At 37.2% G+C, this 21,351-nt stretch overlaps 4 protein-coding genes across 4 annotated transcripts; 2 read left to right on the top strand and 2 right to left on the bottom strand.

The window, feature by feature from the left end:
• Positions 1 to 1,241: 1,241 nt before the first annotated feature.
• Positions 1,242 to 3,242, bottom strand: LOC103946759 (4-hydroxycoumarin synthase 1). The gene is made up of 2 exons (XM_048583248.1): positions 2,875 to 3,242; positions 1,242 to 2,507 (listed from the first exon to the last, which is right to left on the bottom strand). Exons 1-2 carry the CDS (start codon positions 3,041 to 3,043, stop codon positions 1,504 to 1,506), a joined length of 1,173 nt encoding a protein of 390 aa, XP_048439205.1. The 5' UTR covers positions 3,044 to 3,242; the 3' UTR covers positions 1,242 to 1,503.
• Positions 3,243 to 9,068: 5,826 nt separating this feature from the next.
• Positions 9,069 to 14,212, bottom strand: LOC103945210 (PHD finger protein EHD3). The gene is made up of 7 exons (XM_009355750.3): positions 14,052 to 14,212; positions 13,357 to 13,665; positions 12,386 to 12,604; positions 11,920 to 12,252; positions 11,040 to 11,129; positions 10,847 to 10,891; positions 9,069 to 10,363 (listed from the first exon to the last, which is right to left on the bottom strand). Exons 2-7 carry the CDS (start codon positions 13,600 to 13,602, stop codon positions 9,479 to 9,481), a joined length of 1,818 nt encoding a protein of 605 aa, XP_009354025.1. The 5' UTR covers positions 13,603 to 13,665; positions 14,052 to 14,212; the 3' UTR covers positions 9,069 to 9,478.
• A 995-nt stretch (positions 14,213 to 15,207) lies between these two features.
• Positions 15,208 to 16,809, top strand: LOC103945209 (BTB/POZ domain-containing protein At4g08455-like). The gene is made up of 2 exons (XM_009355749.3): positions 15,208 to 15,546; positions 16,121 to 16,809. Exons 1-2 carry the CDS (start codon positions 15,301 to 15,303, stop codon positions 16,586 to 16,588), a joined length of 714 nt encoding a protein of 237 aa, XP_009354024.1. The 5' UTR covers positions 15,208 to 15,300; the 3' UTR covers positions 16,589 to 16,809.
• A 205-nt stretch (positions 16,810 to 17,014) lies between these two features.
• Positions 17,015 to 19,838, top strand: LOC103945207 (BTB/POZ domain-containing protein At4g08455). Its single transcript, XM_009355747.3, has 2 exons — positions 17,015 to 17,433; positions 18,981 to 19,838. Exons 1-2 carry the CDS (start codon positions 17,146 to 17,148, stop codon positions 19,494 to 19,496), a joined length of 804 nt encoding a protein of 267 aa, XP_009354022.1. The 5' UTR covers positions 17,015 to 17,145; the 3' UTR covers positions 19,497 to 19,838.
• The last annotated feature ends 1,513 nt before the right edge of the window (positions 19,839 to 21,351 follow it).

The following is a 21,351-nucleotide window of genomic DNA, read 5'->3' on the forward strand; positions in this document are numbered from 1 at the left end:
GGAAAAGGCACCTTATTAAGAATAATGCTATAACTACTAAATTTGTAAAAAGAATTCTGAAAATTAAAGAACATAAAAGTAGATGATTGGTTTATTACTTAGACGTTGATAAACGTGCTTATTCTTATTGATGAAACATCATTTAGTTTGTAAATTTAATCTCCCTAACTTTACCCTTTCATTAATTGATAATAATAATCTAATACAAAGCACTGTTTAATTAAATAGTAAACTCTCAAACAAACCCTAATAAGCAAAATATTAAAAATACCTTAAAATCTCAACACTCCTTATCAAACTTTCCACGGTATATGACTTGAGTTTGTCCACAAACATATGCGGATACAAATCTTGTCAACCAGCATACTGAGTAAATATGGCCAATACTTTCGGTGTCTTAGTCCTAACAACTGCAAGTTGTTTCTTATTATCGTTTAGTGTTATGATTTTTTTTCCTTTACTTTTCTTTTTCGCTCTCATCTCTTAGTTTATACCAATCACAAATAAAAAATATGTCACAAAAAATTGTGCATTATATGCGTCAGTTTTTCCCCTCACATAGAGACCTCCCAATATATTAGAATGAGACTTCACCTAAACTACAAAAAACAAACCTAGTTATTTGCTAATAATGTATATTTTTTACCACCCGAAAACAAAAGGCTCAGGCAAGATTTTAGGGTAAAGCTACGAAATCCACTATTTAAATAACATTTTATAAATTATATGATGTAGTTGTTTATAATTACATTATTACTGAAATGTTGATTAATTATGTTTATTTCCTATTGTCATAAAATAACTATAAAATTTGTTTTTTTTTTTCAAAGTATTCTTCTACTTATACAATCACACCATGAGTACCAATCCAAGTTTTGAGTATATTGAATATTTCTTCTTCTTAGCCAACCAAATATAATCCATGTTTGGCCCTCCTTAATTAATTGAGTCAACAAATGCATCAGAATCAGATAGCAAACCTTTGTTTTCTGTTACTATAATAATCTTGGGACCAGCTAATTAATTAATTAATACAGAGTCCAGTTTTCTCAGCTTATTATTAAGACAAACCCTTGCGATTCTTCTCATGATCCCAGAGCTTAATTAGAGCTTGCAACAAAAAGCTGCTTTAATATTCTATTGTTTTTTTTTTGTTTTTTTTGGACGAAACTTTAATATTCTTTTGTTAATGTCTCAAAATCTTACAATAACGCATGCATAATTAGCAGGCACTCCAAACGAAATATAATGTGCACAATCTTATTAATTAAATGAAAAACCAAAGTCAATGGACTAGCCGTACATATGTGGATCCTCCGATCCGAAGACTTTTATTCTTATGTATGTGAATGAAAAATAATCACAAAAACTGTGATCGTGAAATGATTATTTGACTAGGTAGAAAACTCAGCTGCAGCAGGGGTGTGTATACACCGGTTATCCAGTACTCGCTCACATCACGTGAAATGCATAACCAATGTATGAATCATTTTATGCAAGTATTTAGCATGTAATCGATTCACTACGCAGCACAGCTGTCTCGACTGTAAGTCCCGGTCCGATTCCAATTACGACACCCCATTCCAAACCTTCACCAGTTGTAGCTTTGCCTTCCTCAATCGACTTCTTTCTCATCTCATCCAAAATAAAGTGCACCGATGGAGCTCCCATGTTGCCATACTCACTCAACACATGCCTTGTTGCCCTAAGTTTCCCTTCCTTCAAACCCAATTGCTCCTCCACCTGGTCTACAATAGCGGGCCCACCAGGGTGCACACTAAAAAACAAGGAGTTCCAATCCTTATTCTTTCCGTCAACTTTTTCAAAAGTTTTAGTCAGAAAATCCACAACATTTCCACCAACAAATTTGGGGACTTCTCCTGACAAATAATAATTAAACCCCATTTCACGAATGTTGGCCACGACACCATGCTCTGAATTAGGTATGATCGTCTGTCTGCATGCCACGATTTCAAACAGTGGACTCTCAATTTCAGGCTCTGGATTGGCCCCAACAATCACAGCAGATGCTCCATCAGCAAAAAGTGCTTGGCCCACTAGTATGTCTAGGTGGGTGTCAGTGAGTCCGTGGAAAAACACAGTTGTGATCTCTGCGCACACCACAAGGATGCGTGCACCCTCATTGTTCTCTGCGAAGTCCTTGGCCAGGCGGAGGACAGTTGCACCGGCATAGCAGCCAGCTTCGTAGATCATGGTTCTGGTGACGGATGGGTTAAGGCCGAGAAGCTTGACCAATTGGAAGTCGGCACCTGGCATGTCAACGCAAGAAGCTGTGCAAAAGATGAGGTGGGTGATCTTTGAGATAGGTTGGCCCCACTCTTTGATGGCTTTTAGTGCTGCTTGTTGCCCTAACTTTGGGACCTCAGGGTTCAACATGTCTTGGCGCACATCAAGTGATGGGGCTCCATATGTATATATGCTTGGGTTAGCCCTTAGAATCTCTTCCGTTAGGTACAAGTAACGCTTCCTTGTTCTTGATTTCTCACCTGTTCAATAGTAAATTAAGATTTTTGTTAGGTTAGGTTCTATATCCTTAAACCACCTAAATAAGATTCTTGATCAAAATACAATGTCATTTGTAAGTTTCTCTCAGCATGATATAGTAGAAAAGTATCCTCATAACATAAATTAACATCATTTATTTTGACATGAACACGCCCGTTGGTATCGGGATGTTATTCACTTTAACCTCATAACAAGAAAGAATCAGAGTATACAACCTAAGATCAATTGGTATTCCATAGAGAGGTCAAAAACCTTACATATTGTAAGATAATTTCATCCATGATATGTTTTTGTTACAATATAAAAATATGTGGTATCATGTATATCATGCATGTATTATACACTTACATATGCGATCGAATTTCTCTCTTAAATCCGTTCTGTGCTCATTTTTGGTGACTCGAAACAAGAAATCAGGATAGTCCTCTTGGTAGTAGACATTTGGTGGATTTGCAGTGCCAATGGCTAGGATTTTGGCATGTTGAGGCTCTACTTGATCCTTAACCAAAGGCGCCATTAAAGATATAGCAAATGGAATTGGGATTAGTTAAACCTTGAAAGAGAGGGGGAGTTCAAAGGTTGCAGTAAATTGAAAGCCACTACTCCGTTCCTTATATAGCAATCAGATCGTTAGTTGTGGAATCTTTCAAGGTTAGTGGCTTCCATATTTTATGGGGATGGCTGCTTGTAAGGAAGGAAGATGATCCACAGGGGTTTTTTTTGTGGAATATTAGAAGGATATTGGCTTCAATATTTTATGGGGATGGCTGCTGGAATTTAAGATGTTAAGGAGACTTTCTCAAAAGTGAGACTCTTCGTGGACTTTTTGACACTTCATATTTTTGACACAATGTTTTTATAATGTTTAATGCAATTTTTTAATCTATAAGGTTTTTTAACTTTAATTAATTATAGGGGTAAATACGTTAGAGAGTAATATGAAAGTAAATTAGAACTTCAGGAAACATAAATTAAAAAATTTGAATAAATTTTGTGAAAAAATGATAAAGTATTGTCGAATAGTCATATGACTTTAGATGTGGATGATTTTTTGTAGAGATGATATTTTAGGGAAGATATAAAAGATAAACGGTTGGATCGTTAAAATAAATTACAAAGTAATCTTCCCAAAAACTTGTGTCAAAATATGCATAAAAAATATGTCTCCGAAACACCCATAATATATATGGTAACAAAAGGACTTAAATCCAAAAGTTAGGGGAATCGAACGATAAAAAGGGTGAAATGATAGAGGTAGACAAATATGGTTATTCGAGTGCGTGCATGCACCTTGGACAATCTACCGTTTGAAAACATGACTTCAATTTGAGTCAAAGCGTGGGTGCCCGGCGCTTTAAGATAAGTAATGTACGCACATTTTTTCTTACAAGTTGAAACTTCCGGCCACTTTCTTCTGCTAATAATAACTGTTTTTATTTTGTTATATTTTGGTAGTTTCGGTATGTTGGCATGTATCTGACTTTTTTGCCGTATATGAAAATGTGACGACCACGAAATATTAAAATCGTGGTAAGTGGGCAGCCAGCCAGTCCTGTGGACTTGTAAGAGTACGAAAAACCTAGAAAACAATCAAAACCCTGGCCGCCGAAAAAGAGAGGGAAAAGGAAAGGCATTTTTTTTTAAAGTTCTTTAGATATAAATCCTTGCAATTTTTATTTTTTGGACAAAAACTTACCTAGTTATAAATTTTCAAATAAAATCCAAATATAAAAATGACTGCTAAGTAGAAATGTGACAGCCCGTTCCGAAAATTTTAAAACATACGCGTGAAAAGACAATTTTGCCCCTAATGTGATTTTTTTTCATTGTGTGGTTGTTTTGAGTTGGTGTGACTGGTTGTGGACCACACACACTCCCATAATTTTCCTCACCCTTTCCCTCTATCCCTGCACCTGTCCCGTGCCATTTCCCTTCCCATTTCCCCCTCCATTGTACAGACACACACACAAACACACCAAATCTTCACAGATCAAAGAAACAAAGTACATATCCATGCTCGTGAGGTCCGTAGGAGTCCATCCATACCCATTTCAGGTAAGGTTACCTTCGTTTCACGTCGAACTCATGATGCCCGATTTTTGGCACTGTTCATGCACACGTAATTTCTTATGTTTTTGGGAATTTCAAGCTTGTAGGAAGCTTGATGAGGTCCCTAGGAGGATCGGGGTGGTGCGTTTAAAGGTTTTGGACGTCGGGATCGTGAGTTTCAAGGTTGGCCGGAGTTGGGGGTGTTTTCCCGGTGAGATTTCGTGGATTTTAGCACTTGAAAGTGGTATGAACTTGTTCCTCTCGTTGTAAGCTTCAATTTGGTACCAATTTTGTAAAATTTGGTTGAAAAACGAAGAAGATAGGACGATTTAAAGTTTTCCCGATTTTCCGACGCCGGCGACGACGCCGGAGCCTCGCCGGAGAAGACGACGGAATATTCCTAACGCCGTTGACGGATACCGTTAAAGATAATGGAATATTCCTGACAGCGTTAACTGATGCCGTTAGCATGCCTGCGCGTGGCCGGCGCGTGTGGCCGTGCCTTGGCCGGCGCATGCGGCGGTGAAAATTTTTTCTAAAAATATGGAGATATTCCTGAGGTTGAGTAGATCACATTGGTGTATTCATACACCCCATTTGAGCATTGTATGAGAAGTTATTTCATAAAGTTGGTTATATGCTTTAAAATTAACGTTTTTATAGTTGTTTCGCATATAGGTGAAACATATCCCGAGGACGATCGTGATCACTCGAGGCAAGGGGGTTAAGACCCTTCTACTTATCAGTGAGTGGGCTTTTGGTTTTCCGTATATACCTATATACTTATACTTTTCCCAGAAATTGGTTGGAAACATTTATTCGTTTATATGCCATGCTTTATATTGCCATTTGCTTATACATTATTAGTGCATATGTATATATATATATATATATATATATATATATGTATGTGAGTGCTGTGGACGCACAGGTAAGTGCCAGGTGAGTATGACTTATGTTATGTTTAGTAGTGTTTCGAGATGCTTAGATAGCTCATAACCTGCACCCCCGGTGTTAGTGCTCCCGCCCATAGTTGGGCACAGTCCTTCACGTGATGTTCACCTCCCGCACCACACGCTCATCTTGGATCCAAGTTAGGTGCACAGGCTTGTTGTACAGACCACTTTAGGTGGTTCCGACTCGTAGGTAACCCGCGATTATTCGCCCAGCCTTCACGTGATCGTAGCACTTGAGCGTATTTATATATTACACCCAGGCCTGTCGTACAGACCACTTTAGGTGGTTACGACTCGTGTGCAGGTCTAGCTAGTGAGATAGAGATTTGAGCTCTAGATTCAACCGTACAGGTCACGTTAGGTGACTCCGGTTGACAGATTATATGATATTGATATGACATTACCTGAGCACTTGCATTTCACTTTGAGGTTTTGGCATAGCATATTCCTAAGCATGACTTATATATATATATATATATATATATATATATATATATATATATATTCTATTTTCTGGGAAGTATACAGGTTTTACGGCGAGGGGTTAGAACTTATTTATTAAATTGGTTTTCGAAAAGCTTTGTTTTTGCCCACTCACGCTTTTGTTTTGCGCCCCTCCAGGTTCTAGTTGGCTAGCACGTTTTGTGACATCCCACATCGCCCAGGGGAGTGATCCTTAAATGTATATTCCCATCCCTACCTAGCACGAGGCCTTTTGGGAGCTCACTGGCTTCGGGTTCCATGGGAACTCCGAAGTTAAGCGAGTAGCGCACGAGAGCACTCTTAGGATGGGTGACCCATCGGGAAGTTCTTGTGTGAGTTCCCAGAAACAAAACCGTGAGGGCGTGGTCGGGGCCTAAAGCGGACAATATTGTGCTACGGTGGCGAAACGGACCCGGGAAGTGGTCCGCCCCAGGCCGGGATGTGACACGTTTGGTGGCTTCCCTAAGGATTTCCCCGGCATATCTGACAGACCACCACCAGTGTAGGACCACCTTCGGATGTGCTTTTATTGTGTCGTTTTCTCCTGGACTGCATTAGGCTTTCATGCTCTGAACTTAGTGTCGCACTTACGCTTGCACTTGTTTGTCATTACTTGTGTAAAGCTAGTTTTTATTTATTCGTACTATTTATATTACTATTTTATTAGTTTCCGCACTGTGCACATGGTTACGTCACTTCCACGTGACGGCCAGCACGCCCTGATCTTGATCGGGGCGTGTCGAGAAAAATAATTGACCTATTATTACAACTAGTAACTATTATTACCTAGTTATAAATTTCAAATAAAAGAAATGCTGAACGGAAAGGCTTTTTTTTTTTAGACTTCTTTAGATATAGACTCTTTCAACTTTTATTTTTTAGACAAAAACCTGCCAAGTAGAAAAACAATTGACCTATTATTACAAGATATTTACAACTTGTACCACAATATTCAAAATAACTCAATAAATGTAATTACTCACCTGAATTACAATGAACAAATAGTTATTACACATATTATTACCCCTAACATATATATATAGTACTACCATAAGCTCAATATATATATATATATATATATATATATATAAATTTATGATGAGCAACTAATATATATTTTGTAGGTAAATTAATGTTGAATCAAATAACATTCTTTTATTTAGTAGGTAATATATTTTCCATGTATTATTACATATATTTGGCACATTTTATTATTAAAAGATATATGTACAAATAATATGTAAATTAATTTTGAATCAAATAAAATTTATTTATTTTGTAAGTAAATTAATTTTGAATCAAATAACATTCTTCATTATGTCTACTTAAATGCTCCAATTTCTCATTAATGTCTACTTAAAATATACAAACGTAGAACATAGGTTGTCAGATCCAACTGTTTGTTTTTTTATTTTCTTACCAAGACTTCTATGTATTATGTAAGAAAAAATGTTAAAAAGACTTTCTCAAAATAGACTTTCTGCTACCTCGCACTCTGAAGTTAATTCCTTTTGAAGAGCATCTCCAAAACTATACAAAGCGCCAAACTATAAATAATTATACACTCAGTCTTTACAAGCAGATTAGCAGTGAATTTTTTATATCCAATAGAAAATGCAAAATGTTTAAAAATAAAAAAATTTGCTTTTTGGTTGGCCAAAAAGCTTTCTGTTCTGCAAGATGTAAAATTCTTCGCGGCAAAATGTAAATAAATATGTGAATTTACATCCTACTTTCACATCGTAGGAGGTGGGCTTGCGAATTAAAGAGAGAAAAGTGAATGTAATTCTGAGTTTAATTTTTTTTTTCTTTATATAAATTAAGATGTAAATGGGAATTTTCATCTCAAATTTATATATTTTTTTATTCAAAAAGATGCTCCAACTAACCCTATCCTTCTCACTAAATAGCCGGAGCATCTTTAATAAAAAAATTTAAAAAAAATTACAATGTAAGTTTTATGTAATTTTTAATGTGCTCGGGTTTCGGGCACATTGAAAAATCTTTCAAAACTTATGTCCACAACCCAGATTAATCTGATAGGATGATACGCTATGTGTTAGTATACAAATCGATTAAAGTTTTTTTTATTTCAAATGTCTCTCCACTTGTATAATGACATATGATGTATGTATTGTATTTCAAGAATATCTCCAAAAGCACCAACACCAATCCTTCCACCCCACTCTACCCATCCAAACGAAAGAACCAAATACAGTTTCTCCCTTCTGGGTTCTCTCTCTTTTGTGCCACATTTGAATCTGAGCAACAGAGTTTGAAGGAACTTTGAAGTGGACTTCCAAAACTTTCGCAAGTGATATGTAAAAGCAATAGAGGCAGAGCATATTGAGGGTCCTCAAATTGAAATACAAATTTAATCAAATGAAAGGGTGGTGTCAAAGTTCTGAAAGGTTATTTAATATTTCGTCTTAAAGGGTGGCGTTGCTATAAGGGATACATAAAACAAAAGTTCAGCTTGCAGTGCATTATTAGAAATATCGAACCTTAAACAAAAAGGAAAAAAAAAAAAAATCAACCTCCAATGCACTATTGGAAGTAGTATGACCTTTGCTAAAAGATAGAGCATGGATCAATAAAGTAGAGATTTTTTTTTTTTTTTTTTCTCGCAACAAAAAGTTGAAGGGAGGGGAGCTACCCCATCCTAGCGTCATAGCATACCATAGGCCTCTTTGAAAACTTACAGAAAAGGTCTCAGCCTATTTTTTTTTTTTTTTTAACAAATCGCCACCACAAGAGATTGTTGATAACGAAACTTGAACCTAAACCTTAGTTCAGCGTAGAGAACGATTCTTACTAACTTAACCAACCTCATTGATAGAGACTTTGAAATTATATAAAACAGTAACTCAAAAACAAAAATAGAAAAACATCACAAGTTTATTTTATGGACGAAGTACTCGTCCATGTCCACCAAACAGAATCTCAATGAAGAGCAGATTCGTGCATAAAGAAGCATTTGCAAAAGTTAAATCAAGCTTCATGTACCAAAATATAAGACCACAAGACAAGAAAGACCCGACAAGGAGCTTAAAATGTTCAAAAAAGTGTTCCATTAGTTATCGAAATTTGATCAGCTTTCATCGTCTTACAACATATGCGCGGAGAATTACATTCTGATACCTTTCAAAAATAACTACTTACAAAAGTAGAAACCACCAGTATGTTCAATGGTGGCTGTTAAAATGGTCACTTTACCAATCTGCCGTCCTGTTTTCTCAAACTGTGCACTTCTAGCAAGAACGAAACAACATTTACAGCCATTTCGGAATCCTTCCTTCGCTGAGTTAAGTATCCAAAAGTCAGCAGAATCTAACAGAGTTTACAACCTACCAAAATATCGCCTCCAACGCAGACTAACAGACTTGTTAGCCGTGAGATAGACCTACAAAAATCAAATCCGTTACTTAAAGACAACATGTCATTCCCTGAAAACCGTCTCATTCTTAATTACTCTTCATATCCTCTTCATTATCTAGAGTATGGACTGCACAGAGAAGGACCTCCATTCCCCCTCTACCTTGTTCTGATTCCCTGCCATCCCCTTTTTCATTCAACTTCTTTGAACCTTCACTTTTCGCTCTCTGTGTCTTTTCTTTCTTATCATAAGCCTTTCTTGCCTTGCGTATGGCCTTAATTCCGGTATCACATTTTTTGCAAAACCATTTTCCAGCTGGAATGGAAGTGCGTGGTGGTTCCATGCAATAGAGGTGGTACCCGTGATCACAACCGTCACAAAGCACAATCATATCATCATCTTTATCAATGAGACAATTTCTGCATAGGCAAGAATAGCAGTACCAACAGGGGCCGTACGATCTTAACTGGTTAGTTGTCAGACACCTCACATGGTAGTATTTTTTGGGGCAGTATGAATGACCACATGTCCTCAAACTATCATTGTTTTTTACCTCAAGTCCACAAGTTTTGCAAATTCTTTTGCTTTCTTCCGATAGCTGGATTCCATCATCTGCACTCCATTTTGAATTTTCACCTGTCTCATTGACTGTTTCTTCTTCTGTAGAAACACTTTCACCTCCAACTCCATCAACTACAGTCTTGCCCACATTCAACTTCTCACACACGACACAGTTCTCATGGGGTGATCCAATACCATTTGCAGTGCACCTAGTACAATACCAACTTGGAGGAATTTCTTTGACAGCAGGCTCAATGCAAGAGATATGGTACATCTCCTCACATGAATCACATACTAAACAATCCTTCCCATTTGCATGGCATCCGCAGCACCTGCAAGTGCATGCACTGTGCACACCACAATCCTCTGTTTGCTCCAGTTTAGCATGTGAGTCAGATCCCAAGTGGTAGAACTGTTTTAAAGTGGCAAACGTTAGTATACTACTAAAAACCAGCTGATCAATGCCTTGAAAATTTAAATAAAATTGTATGAATGATAACTGAGATGCATTTAGCCAGACATGAAGTAGATTGACAACGAAAACGACAAAAATTGTTTTCAGAATTCTTTAATTGTCAGGTGACTCCATTCTCATCACAATAATTAAACAAATCACTGTTTTCACATATCCCAAAAGACATGAAACTCTAAAAATGCTGAGAGGACAAAATCCTACAAGTGACAAGTATGCAAAAGGAAAATAGGCAATAGTTAGAAAAGTGAAAGTAACAACTACTTTAAAAGCGTAAACACATAAGAATATTAGGAGATTTCTGAAAGCGTTTCCTAAATTTATATTTCCAAGGCACCAAATGCACCATACAGTCTGGCAATTCATCAGATGTCTGTGATTCGGCAAACTCAATTCTATGTTAAAATTAGAAAACTCTTGTACCTCATTTTTTCCATATTTCAATGTATTGCGGACTGAACCTCCCACCTGAGATGACAGATAAAATAATTTGCGAGATCAAGCTTACAACACCACAGAGTGACCATACAATAAGTTATTTCTGGAAGTAATAGATTTCTTTAAACTAAATCTTCAGGTATTTGGACTAGACATCTCTTCAACTGAATCACCTAACCTGTTCATTGTAAGAAGCCCTAGACATGTCCGAGAGGTTTCTTGCAAGAGAAATCAAGTCGGTACCGATCATTTGAAGTTTTCTCCATACCTGTAAAATATTCAGGTTCGGAATATGTAATTGACACACCAAAAAAAGGCGGAATATGATGAGACAATTTAGACTTTAGGACATAATTAGTGAAACAGGTGGGAGACTTTCAAAGTGTATACCATTCACACATATACATCTCAAAAGAAAAGACAATTAGAATCATATGTCATGTATATCAAGCCTCAGAAAGATGGTCATTCAAAAGGAAAGCAACCAAAAATGTTCACATGTCTCCAGGTACCTATGCCTCACCATGACACATACATTAGCCAATAAAATTTAAGACCGCCAAAACATTGCAAAAAATTTAAAGCAGGGCTATAAAAATTACAAGCCATGAAGAACATTAGTACACTAAGACTTCAAACTAATATCCAAACCTCACTTGTATGCATAGTTTTCTGGTACTTTCTAACATTTACAGAATCTTTTTCACTCATAAATATGCCAAGTGATGGGATCAAAATTTTCATGTAGCAGATAGTTTCACTATCAAAATCACCTTTTAAAGAATTAGTCAAAGAGTGTTTTCACAAAGCAGGACTTTACCAACCAATACCTTCAACTTGAGCCAAATAATGAAGAGCATACTGAAAATACATCAATCATACGTTCATAATCATTCCCAAAATGGTAAACTTATAAAAGTATTACTTTTAAAGTTATCTGTTGTACACAAACATGCTTTGAATCATTAACCTCATATTATCACATTCACACCATGATATTAAGCAGAATATAAGAATGTATTATCATGACAGCTAAAACATAAGACCATCCAACTTACCTGTTGCATATCATTTGAGAAGAGCATTGGAGAATGCTCATAATCTCCCCTTTTCATCCTTGAGTTTATGAGACTAAAGTCGAAAACGCTGTCAGCCTTAATTCCTTGAAAATTTTGCAGCAGGACTTTACACAACGAGGTGAACGTTTCGGAAACTAAAACATTATAAAAAGCACGCTGACACATCGCTGTAACTGTATGATGGTTTGATTTATTTGAAAATCCATTCGATACAACACCAGCATTCATGCTGGCTGCCTTTTGAGATCCATTCAATATAGACTGTGTCAGAAAACAGCATCGGTGCCTATCCTCATTATAATCACCAGATTCCTGCAACACAATAAATATAACAGAATTTTAAAATCAAATTGTCTTGAAACTCAAAAGTATGAAAGCAATGGCCAATAGCCGATAAATCTGCTATTATATGTGGAACACATGGACTCTTGGTTGCTGCACAAACCTTAACTCGCGTTGTGTGATCAATCTCTCGAAAATGTGCAAGTGCTTCCCGGATGCACACTTGTACACCACCTTCACCATCGCCTAATGACCGATACATGTTCTCCAGCACAGCATCTGTACAGTACCTCTCTGAGCATGCATCTGAACTGTTCATTCGAACATGGACTTGCTCACAAGAGTTACTGTGTATATCTGTGCCCACTGGTTCCTTTAGAAGCTACAGAAATCAAACATGTTGAATGAGAAAAACAAGGACCAAATAGTCCCATTGGCTGGATTGAAGGAAATGTAACTGAAGACATTATATCTCTATGTGTGTACATAAAACTTTTTATTCGAGGACAACGTAGATTACATAACATTTGTAGCTCATTATAGCTAAATTAGCCATATTGTAAAGCACCACAATGAGGTATTCATGATCCAGGGAAGAATGCTCATACATTGCTCCCATTGTTTATCACAGTTTTCAAAGCTTCAAGTAAAATTAACCCATAATAAATCACAAAAATTCAACTTGCAATCGAGAAATTCGCTTTCACACTTACCCTGAAAAATAAACCTCTCTCATTTTCCTCCTATTAGCAGTGCCCCCTAAATAGCCTAATGAGTTCTCAAATGCATTAATGAGAAAAGTAATATGCGGTCCTCCCTAAGTCTTCATTGTTCTGAGTTAAAAACTAAACTTTAAAGTTTAAACTCATTGGGCGCTCAAAATTTATGAGCCTTGTTATAATTTTTACATAAGGATGTGATTCATAAGCTATTTTTTCTGTCTAAACTAAGTACAGCTTACCAGTGCTCAAGTCGAATTCCGTTAAAATTCAACACAAAAAAATTACAGGGGAGAAGGGAGATCAGCGAACATAATAGAATATTACAGTCCTGCTTTACAAATTGTCTAATTAATAAAGAATATTGTTTTTGTCAACATGAAATAATAGCGCAGAGCAATAGCTACAGGTATACCTGGTTTGCCAATTGACTCGATGATTCCACATCAGCTCCCCCATAATCCTGTGACTTGCTATCCCAACTGAACCTCGCCTGCCTCCGCCTCTTGTAAGTTCGAACACCCTCACTAGCGCCAGAGCTGCCTTTCGCAGCGTCAGTAGAATTCCCAAAACCAAATCCATTGGATTCACTCTTCAAGCATTCGACTTCCTTCTCGCATTCCATATTACCACCATTGCCTTTACCTTCTTCGACTCCCATTCCCAATCAAACCTACTTTTCTCACACTTCACAGTGCGAAAAATTGGGTTTCACAGCAGCAACCTAGGTTACAAATTCCAATGTTTTCAGCACTTGGAAAATTTCAGAAACCTAAAAAATGAAAATACCAGAAGACATACAAACCAAACCAGCCACAGTAAAATCCCCCATTGTTTGGTAGCCGAGAAAATACAAAACTTCAAAGTCTCTAGCTTTCATTCTCTTAAGAAATAAATCTAAAATTCAACTACGCTGAACCAACCCAAATCTTCGAATCCTTAGTAAAGCGCAATTTGTTGCTTACATCGAGCAAACTGAGAATTTAAAGTTCAAGACTTGGTTTTCCTTTTCCTTTCTGTTCACACATTTTCTCGGCCACAAAACAGAAATCAAAACTCACAAAAAATGGAAACAGCAAAGGAGAGAGAGTGAGAGAGAAGAAAGCTGACCTGAGGGAACAATTTGGAGCGCCCAAAAGAGAATCGAAACCCTAGAAATCTGAGGAGGAGCGGGATGTTATGACTTGTGGGAGACCTGGTACAGTAAGATGAGATTACTCTCTCTTATCTGGGAATTTTTAACACACTGACAACACACGGAAAGAGTTTGCGACTCGGACGGTAGAAAGAGGTTATTGAGTGTGGTTTTTTTTTTTTTTTTTTTTTCGGGTCAAAAAAGTTTATAGAGTTTTAAATAAAATCATATAAACGGTTAAAAGATCTCTAAATTGAATAGTTTTGTGCTTATAGAGTTTTTAGGTGATCATAAAGAAAATAAATAGTCTGATTATAATGTTCAGACAGTAAAAATTTGTTATTCGTAAGTCCCCTGTATGTGAGGAACACAAGCATTATCCTTACTTTTTTTCTTGCTCATTATATATTTATACTTTTAATCATTATTGGGTTTTTTTATGTCTGTTAAAACTTTACTTCGTCCTCTTCTTAAAACTTAATTTGGGCTACTTTATTCCGTAGAAGTCCATTTTCATCTAAATTTTGCTATATTTTGTGAGAATTAAATGTTTGACGTGGCATGAGTGAGGCTCACCTACATGTTAATATGTTTGTCACATTAGTGTTTCATCAACTTAAAATATTTTTATAAATTAAAAAAAAAACAAAAACAAAAAAAAAACCGAGAAAAGTGCATGACGGGTTTAATGAAAAATTAAAATGGATGTGTAAAATAATATTTCAAGGTGGCTATGGCAATTTCTTGTAGGTCAACGTTTGTTGGTTATTTACAACTTCTTGTTACATGTAACTTGTAAGATTGATCTATCAATAATTTGAAACTATTTATATAACTCGTAAAGTAATCAGGTCGTGGCACATTAGTTCAGAATAGATGAAAAAAAAAAAAACAATCGATTTAGATTTATTGATATTAAAATTTTCAAACATATACGTCATTAAAATTGGGATATCAATAAATCAAATTGTTTCGAAAACTCAATTCCTTAACTTTAATGACAAATTCGATACCAAATTAAGTTGCATATTATATGATTTAGCTGAACTTTCATTCCTCTTAATGAAAAATTATATCAATGTACTCAAAATAAAAAAGAAAAAAAGAATAATTATATAGATTATTTGACAATTATGGTTTGTAAGAGGTAAACTGGCGACAACATTAATCATTCGACTTCGCCACTCTCTCACTCACTTTCTTTAATTTCATCCGACGGAGACGATGAAATGCATATCGTGCCTGGAGGACTACGAATCCGACGACGCCGGCACCTGCAAGGAGTGCTACGAGGAGGCCAACGAGACCGAGGAGGAGCTCAAGCGCGAGATCGACGACCTCAAGGCCAAGGTCGCCTTCCTCCGCCTCACTCGCTCCCTCCCCGCCTCCTTCTCCGACGTCGTTTTGGTTGCCTCCGAGGATGCCTCCGCCGGCTCCGCCGTGCCTGTGCCGGCCCATAAGGCCGTTTTGGTCAGTCCTCATTCAGATTTACCTTGTTTTTGTTGTGAACTTGTTGGTAGCTGTGATTGTGGGTCTACGAGCTTGCGCACAAGTTGTTTGCTTTATTGCCTGAATGAAACGTAGGTACCGGGAAATGGTTAATTTGAGAAGAGAATTTAAATTCAAGTTCCTATTTACTAATTTCTTTTGGGAAAAGTAATCTCCTTTTCAACAATTCAATCATTTGGGTAAGTCTTGGGATTTTCATCAATTGGTAAATTTGGTTTTAACTATTTAGTTGCATTATATTATAGTCTGATTAGAAATATTGTTCTAATGACTCAGTTTGATTATATATAGGGTGTTATGAATCTATGACTCGGTTCATATATAATTCATTGAGAGGCATTAAACAAAACTTGTTTGATTATATATAGGGTGTTATGAATCTGTGAGCATTGTTATTCCATTTTTGTTTGATGTAGTTTATTGTTCATGTGGAAAGCTTTATGCTTTGAGTAGATCAAATGTTCGTGGGAAATATAGTTCTGTTTTAGCGTTTCCGTCTTTGAATTTCTTTCAAGCATTTGGTCGCTTTATCCAGGTGAGCCGTTCTCCGGTGTTCAAAGCCATGCTTGAGAATGAGATGGAAGAGAGCCTGAGTGGCACCATCAAGATCAGTGATGTGTCCTATGATGCCCTTCGTGCCTTCGTCAACTACCTCTACACAGCAGAGGTATGCCTTGACGAGGACATGGCGTGTAACCTCCTAGTACTGGCTGAAAAATACCAAGTGCAGCATCTCAAGGTCCATTGCGAGAAGTTCTTGGTGTCAAAACTGAACTGGGAAAATTCCGTTTTGAGCTACACCTTTGCGCACCAGCATAATGCGAAGCATATCATTGACTCGGCATTGACATTGATCACAGACAACATGGACAAGCTTACTACCCGGGAGGAGTACGTGGAGCTAGTGGAGAAAGATCCACGACTTGTAGTCGAAATCTATGAAGCTTATCTCTCCAAACAGGTGAATACAGCTGCCCAGAAGGATTCTTCCGTGAAGACATAGGTGCTCGTTGTCCCGACCTGAATCTAGGATTCTTTGTGAAGATATGATCATACGAGTTTCAAATTGGTCTTCTCTTTTTTTTTGTATAATTAAGTAGATGAACTAGCTAGTGAAGATACAAATATCAAGTGGTAAACTGTTTGTGGTAGCACATGGTGCATTTTAGCGTGGGTGGCATCACTTTACTTAATCTCCAAGGCCCATGGCATCTGCCTTTCTCGCTGTGTTTTCATTGGCTTCTCTCTCTTTTGAACTTTCTTTTTTCTGTTGGTGCAATGAGTCACATTCATTGGGTACGAATCCGGCATACGCAACACAATCGGTATTAATTATCAAACAAACCCTACCAAAAGAAATATTATTATACCGTAGTAACAATGACGCTTCCTCAATGCCATTAGCTAGGACGGGCCCACAACCTCATCCTTAAAACTTTCCACGAAGGTGCACAATAATTGAAGTGGCAAGACCAGTACTAGTAGAGAGTCTACGTTTCTCTTTTGGTCAATATAGTGGAGTTGAGGTTCACGTTCGTGTTTGATCACCCACTCGGAAGAATGCGAAGGCAACGATTCAATTGCAAATCTTGCGAAGGTGGTTTCGACGGATATGGCGGCGGCATGTACTGCAAGGGGTGCTACATGGAGGCCGACATGATCAAGGTGCAGTTGATGGGTGAGAACGAAGAGCTCAAGGATAAGATTGAATTTCTCAAGTTGTGCTCGCCGTCGCCGACCACTTCTACTACGTCACTGGCAGCTTCCTTCTCCGACGTCGTTCTGATTGCCTTGGACTCTGACAACTCCCCTTCTGAGCCGCCCGTTCAGGCTCATAAGGCCGTTCTGGTTAGTATCATTTTGCCAACCTTACGCTGCTTTACTGAATGAAGATGTAAGCATGTTTAGGGGACGTTTGCTGCTGCTTTTCTAGAAAGCACTTAGGCTCATAAGTGCTTTTAATAAAACCAGTGTTTCTCTTATAGCCTGTTTGGTATCTTATTTGAAAATTTTTATCATTTGTCAAAACATTTCTTAACAACATTTCTTGAAAACAATTTTATTTAAAACTTAAAAACTTGATTGGTTTACAATTTAAAATTTTTAAATCTTACGACTTAAACTAGACAAAAAGATTTAAAGAAAGGGAATCGCAGGAGAGGGAGAAAAAGAAGAAATGAGGAAAGAAAGTAAGAGATGATTGAAGGAAAGAGAAAGAAATGATACAATTAAACGAGATATAGAGGAAAAAGAGTGAGAGAAAGAATCGAAAGAATGAAGATAATTGAAAGAAAAACGAAAAAAGTAAAAAAAAAAAAAAAAAAAAAAAAAAAAAAAGGGGAAAGAGAAAGAAGAAAAGAGAGAGAGAGAGATTTGGAGTGAGAAGGGAGGAGGAGGAGAAAAGAAATGAGTGAGTTTAAGTTTAAAAACTCACTTTTTATGTTTTTAGAAAATATATATTTTTTAGCTAATCTTAAGTTCAGCTTTTGAATTAGTCTTAAATTCAGCTTTTGAAAATAGTCCTACCAAACAAGTTTTTAAAGCCTAAAACTTAAAAATTATTTTTAAATTTAAAAAGTTGGATTCAAGTAGAGTATCAAACAAACCCTTAAATTTTCAAGTGTTTTCTAGAAAAAGCAATTACTCGGACAAGTTGCTTTCCAAAGGGCATATTTGTCAATTTGCCCCTCAACTTGTATAGAGTTGTCAATTTTTTCTTTGAAATTTAATTTTAACCGATTAACCTCCTGAATTTTTATAATTAGTCAATTTTTCCTTTAAACTTTAATATTAGCCAGTAATCACCCCAGAACTTTTATAAACAGTCAATTTTATCCTTGATGCTAGATTTTAAAAAAAAATTCATCCAATTTTTCAATCTATTTTGATCACACAGACAACACTTGACAACTGTACGGGAGCAAAAAGAATGAAAAATTGAATGGATGAAAACATGATGAAATTTTTTAAAATCTAATGCTAGAAGAGAAATGGGCTATTTATAAGATTTTAGAGAGGTAATCAATTAAAGTTAAAATTCAGAGAGAAAATTAGGGGAAAATTGGTCAATTATAAAAGTTGAAGGCTGTAATAGGCTACAAGTTTAGGAAAAAGTTGGAACACTAGAGAGTTTTCATACCCAACGCGTTTAGGAGTGTTTTTATTGTCATAAAGCACTTTTAAGGCATTCTCAGCATGTTTAAGAATGCTAAAAGTGTTCTTACAATCAAAGATTCAAAAGCGCTTTTAACTAAGGTAAAAACATTTAGAAGCACTAGGAGGTGCTCTTAGGTGTAGAAATGGCTAAACAATTTCAGATTTAGCCGGTTTTTCGTGTGGATAATCTTTGAAAGAGAATTTAAAAACTGAACGGTTCTATTCGATCAACGAATCAGGTGAACCGCTCTCCGGTGTTCAGAGCCATGTTTGAGAATGAAGAGATGGAAGAAAGTCGGAGTGGTACCGTTAACATTGCCGATGTGCGCTACGATGCCCTACAAGCTTTTGTCAGCTACCTCTACACTGCTGAGACATGCCTTAACCAGAACTTGGCATGCGACCTCCTAATACTGGCTGAAAAATACCAAGTGCAGCATCTCAAGCACTACTGCCAGAAATTCTTGGTGTCCAAGCTCAACTGGGACAATGCGCTTACGACCTACACCTTCGCCTGGCGCCATAACGCGGAGGACGTCATGGACGCGGCCTTGGAAGTGATCACCGACAACATGGACAAGCTCACTGCCCGGTTGGAGTACGACGATTTGGTGAAGAATGATCCCCAACTCGTCATCAAAATCTACGAAACTTATCTCTCCAAACAGGTTAATACTGATAGGGAGGGAGATGGGGAGAGAGATTCTTCAAGTGGGGACGCGAGTGGCACGAAGGACTGGGAATGCGGGGAGTGAGGCTCGGGGTGGTGATCCCTGTTGATCGTGGAGGGAGGCGGACCGTTGTGCGGATTTCTGGTGGCCATCTGCAGCTTTAGGAGGTCTTTCTGTGTGGTTTGTTTGTGTGTGCTGGGCTCCAAGGTTGGGCTTCAGCCATTATCTTTATATGTTTGTGCCCCCTTTTTCTTTTTTTTTTCTTTTTTTTTTTGTGCTTAACTTGTTTAGGCCTTTGTTGTACTTGTGTTGATTGGTAATGAAATTTACCTTTTATCAGGAAAGGAAAAAAAAATAATAATGAAAAGAATTTGAAAACTTTGAGTTTTAATGATATGGATAAAATAAATAGTAAATTGAATAGTACCTAGATTGATTTCTTAGTGTAAAAATGTGGTTTTTCGTTAAAGTGAACAATACTGCAGCCTTTCGTTAAAACTCCCTTAAAAAAATAAAAAATAATAATAATAAAAAACTAGATGGCCATATTTTTTTTTTTTAAGATGACCGTAATTTCTCATTATTACTACAGTCTAATGATATTCTTCTTTACTTGTAAATGAGAGATCTTGTCAAAAATGAATTTGAACCACATTATTGCTAGCCAGATAGCCATAATTTGAAAAATCCATGATTAAAATTTGGATGTCAATAATGTTTCGAAAACTCAATTCCTAAGAGCACTTCCACCAGTGGTGGGATAGGCCAGCACACAGCCAAAAAAATGGCCCGACACTCTCTCCAACCCACGGGATTGCCTGACACCCAGCCCAAGCTGGTCTCCAGGCCAGCCCAAAATTGACAGACCTTGGGACCGGCCCGTATGACGCCGTGGTGATGTCAGGGATGGATGGAGCGGCGGAGGGAGAAGGAAAATGGCCTGAAAATGATGGCTTGAGTTCGATGGAAAATCTGAAAAAAAATGCACTGACAGCAAATTTGCATCAACACAAGGGTTTCCAACACGATTTATATGTTAGAAACCATAAGAATAGGATTGAGAACTTACCCAGGTGAAATGCAAGAGATTTCACCGAGATTGGATCTTGAACTCGTCGGAGTTGTTCGTTTTCCTTTGTCGGAATCACATGCAAGGAATTAAGCCCTCAAATTAACCACAAAAATTGCAACACAACAGGATTTAAAGCTTAAGAACACAATACAGTGATAGAAACATCACCTGGGTTCGAGATTGAGAGCTCAAGCTCTCAGCTTCAATGGTAGGATCTCGCACCATGCACCGATGCCGCATGCAAGGCCATGGTTGGGTTCCTTGAGCTCCAGGGATTACAAAAATAATATTTTGTGTTTGATTTGTTGAAGGTTTTGAAGAGGAATGAGAAGGAGAGCTCACGGGAATGAGCTGGAAAAGAGACAGAGAGAGAACCGGTTGGGGATTATGGGAAGAGTGCAGAGGGTTAGTAGAAAGATGACTTACCTTTTTTTTTTAATAATACAATTATTATTTTATTATTTTATAATAAATAATAATAATATTTTAATAAAATTGACTAGGCTATTTTTTTTAGGAGTGGAAATGCCCTTGGTTTATTACTGTTTATTGAAGTCTATCACTGTTTACTGAGTGGATAAATACGCTGAGTGCTGGCGCAAAGTCTTTATGGGTGAAGTTGCTCTAAACTTTGTAATCCGCAGCATTTCAATCCTTTTTACTGGGACGTTGATACTACTGCATCAGACTACACAGAAGCCTCCACTGATGACTATATCCGGGAACCACATTACCACACAGCCCCGCCCCTTCGCCGGCAGTAGATATTTTGCTGCCTAACTAGACGGCCGTAATACTTTACCGTAATCGAAACACTGAAGCTCATCTTCCTTTCTAGGTATATTTATGCAGGTCATGGGCAATAAA

This window comes from the organism of the source record quoted next, unplaced genomic scaffold, assembly GCF_019419815.1.
Source record: "Pyrus x bretschneideri cultivar Hongxiangsu unplaced genomic scaffold, Pyrus_bretschneideri_v1 Contig1, whole genome shotgun sequence".
Lineage (NCBI taxonomy): Eukaryota > Viridiplantae > Streptophyta > Magnoliopsida > Rosales > Rosaceae > Pyrus > Pyrus x bretschneideri.

Bases quoted from the DNA above. Each gene is read 5' to 3' on its own strand.
- LOC103946759 (XM_048583248.1), bottom strand. From the start codon at position 3,043: ATGGCGCCTTTGGTTAAGGATCAAGTAGAGCCTCAACATGCCAAAATC. The intron at 2,508-2,874 runs GTAAGTGTATAA...ACTATTGAACAG, and splicing joins AGAGAAATTCGATCGCATAT to GTGAGAAATCAAGAACAAGG.
- LOC103945210 (XM_009355750.3), bottom strand. From the start codon at position 13,602: ATGGGAGTCGAAGAAGGTAAAGGCAATGGTGGTAATATGGAATGCGAG. The intron at 11,130-11,919 runs GTAAGTTGGATG...AATATTTTACAG, and splicing joins TCTCAAATGATATGCAACAG to GTATGGAGAAAACTTCAAAT. The intron at 10,892-11,039 runs GTTAGGTGATTC...CTGTCATCTCAG, and splicing joins GGGCTTCTTACAATGAACAG to GTGGGAGGTTCAGTCCGCAA.
- LOC103945209 (XM_009355749.3), top strand. From the start codon at position 15,301: ATGAAATGCATATCGTGCCTGGAGGACTACGAATCCGACGACGCCGGC. The intron at 15,547-16,120 runs GTCAGTCCTCAT...CGCTTTATCCAG, and splicing joins CGGCCCATAAGGCCGTTTTG to GTGAGCCGTTCTCCGGTGTT.
- LOC103945207 (XM_009355747.3), top strand. From the start codon at position 17,146: ATGCGAAGGCAACGATTCAATTGCAAATCTTGCGAAGGTGGTTTCGAC. The intron at 17,434-18,980 runs GTTAGTATCATT...TCAACGAATCAG, and splicing joins AGGCTCATAAGGCCGTTCTG to GTGAACCGCTCTCCGGTGTT.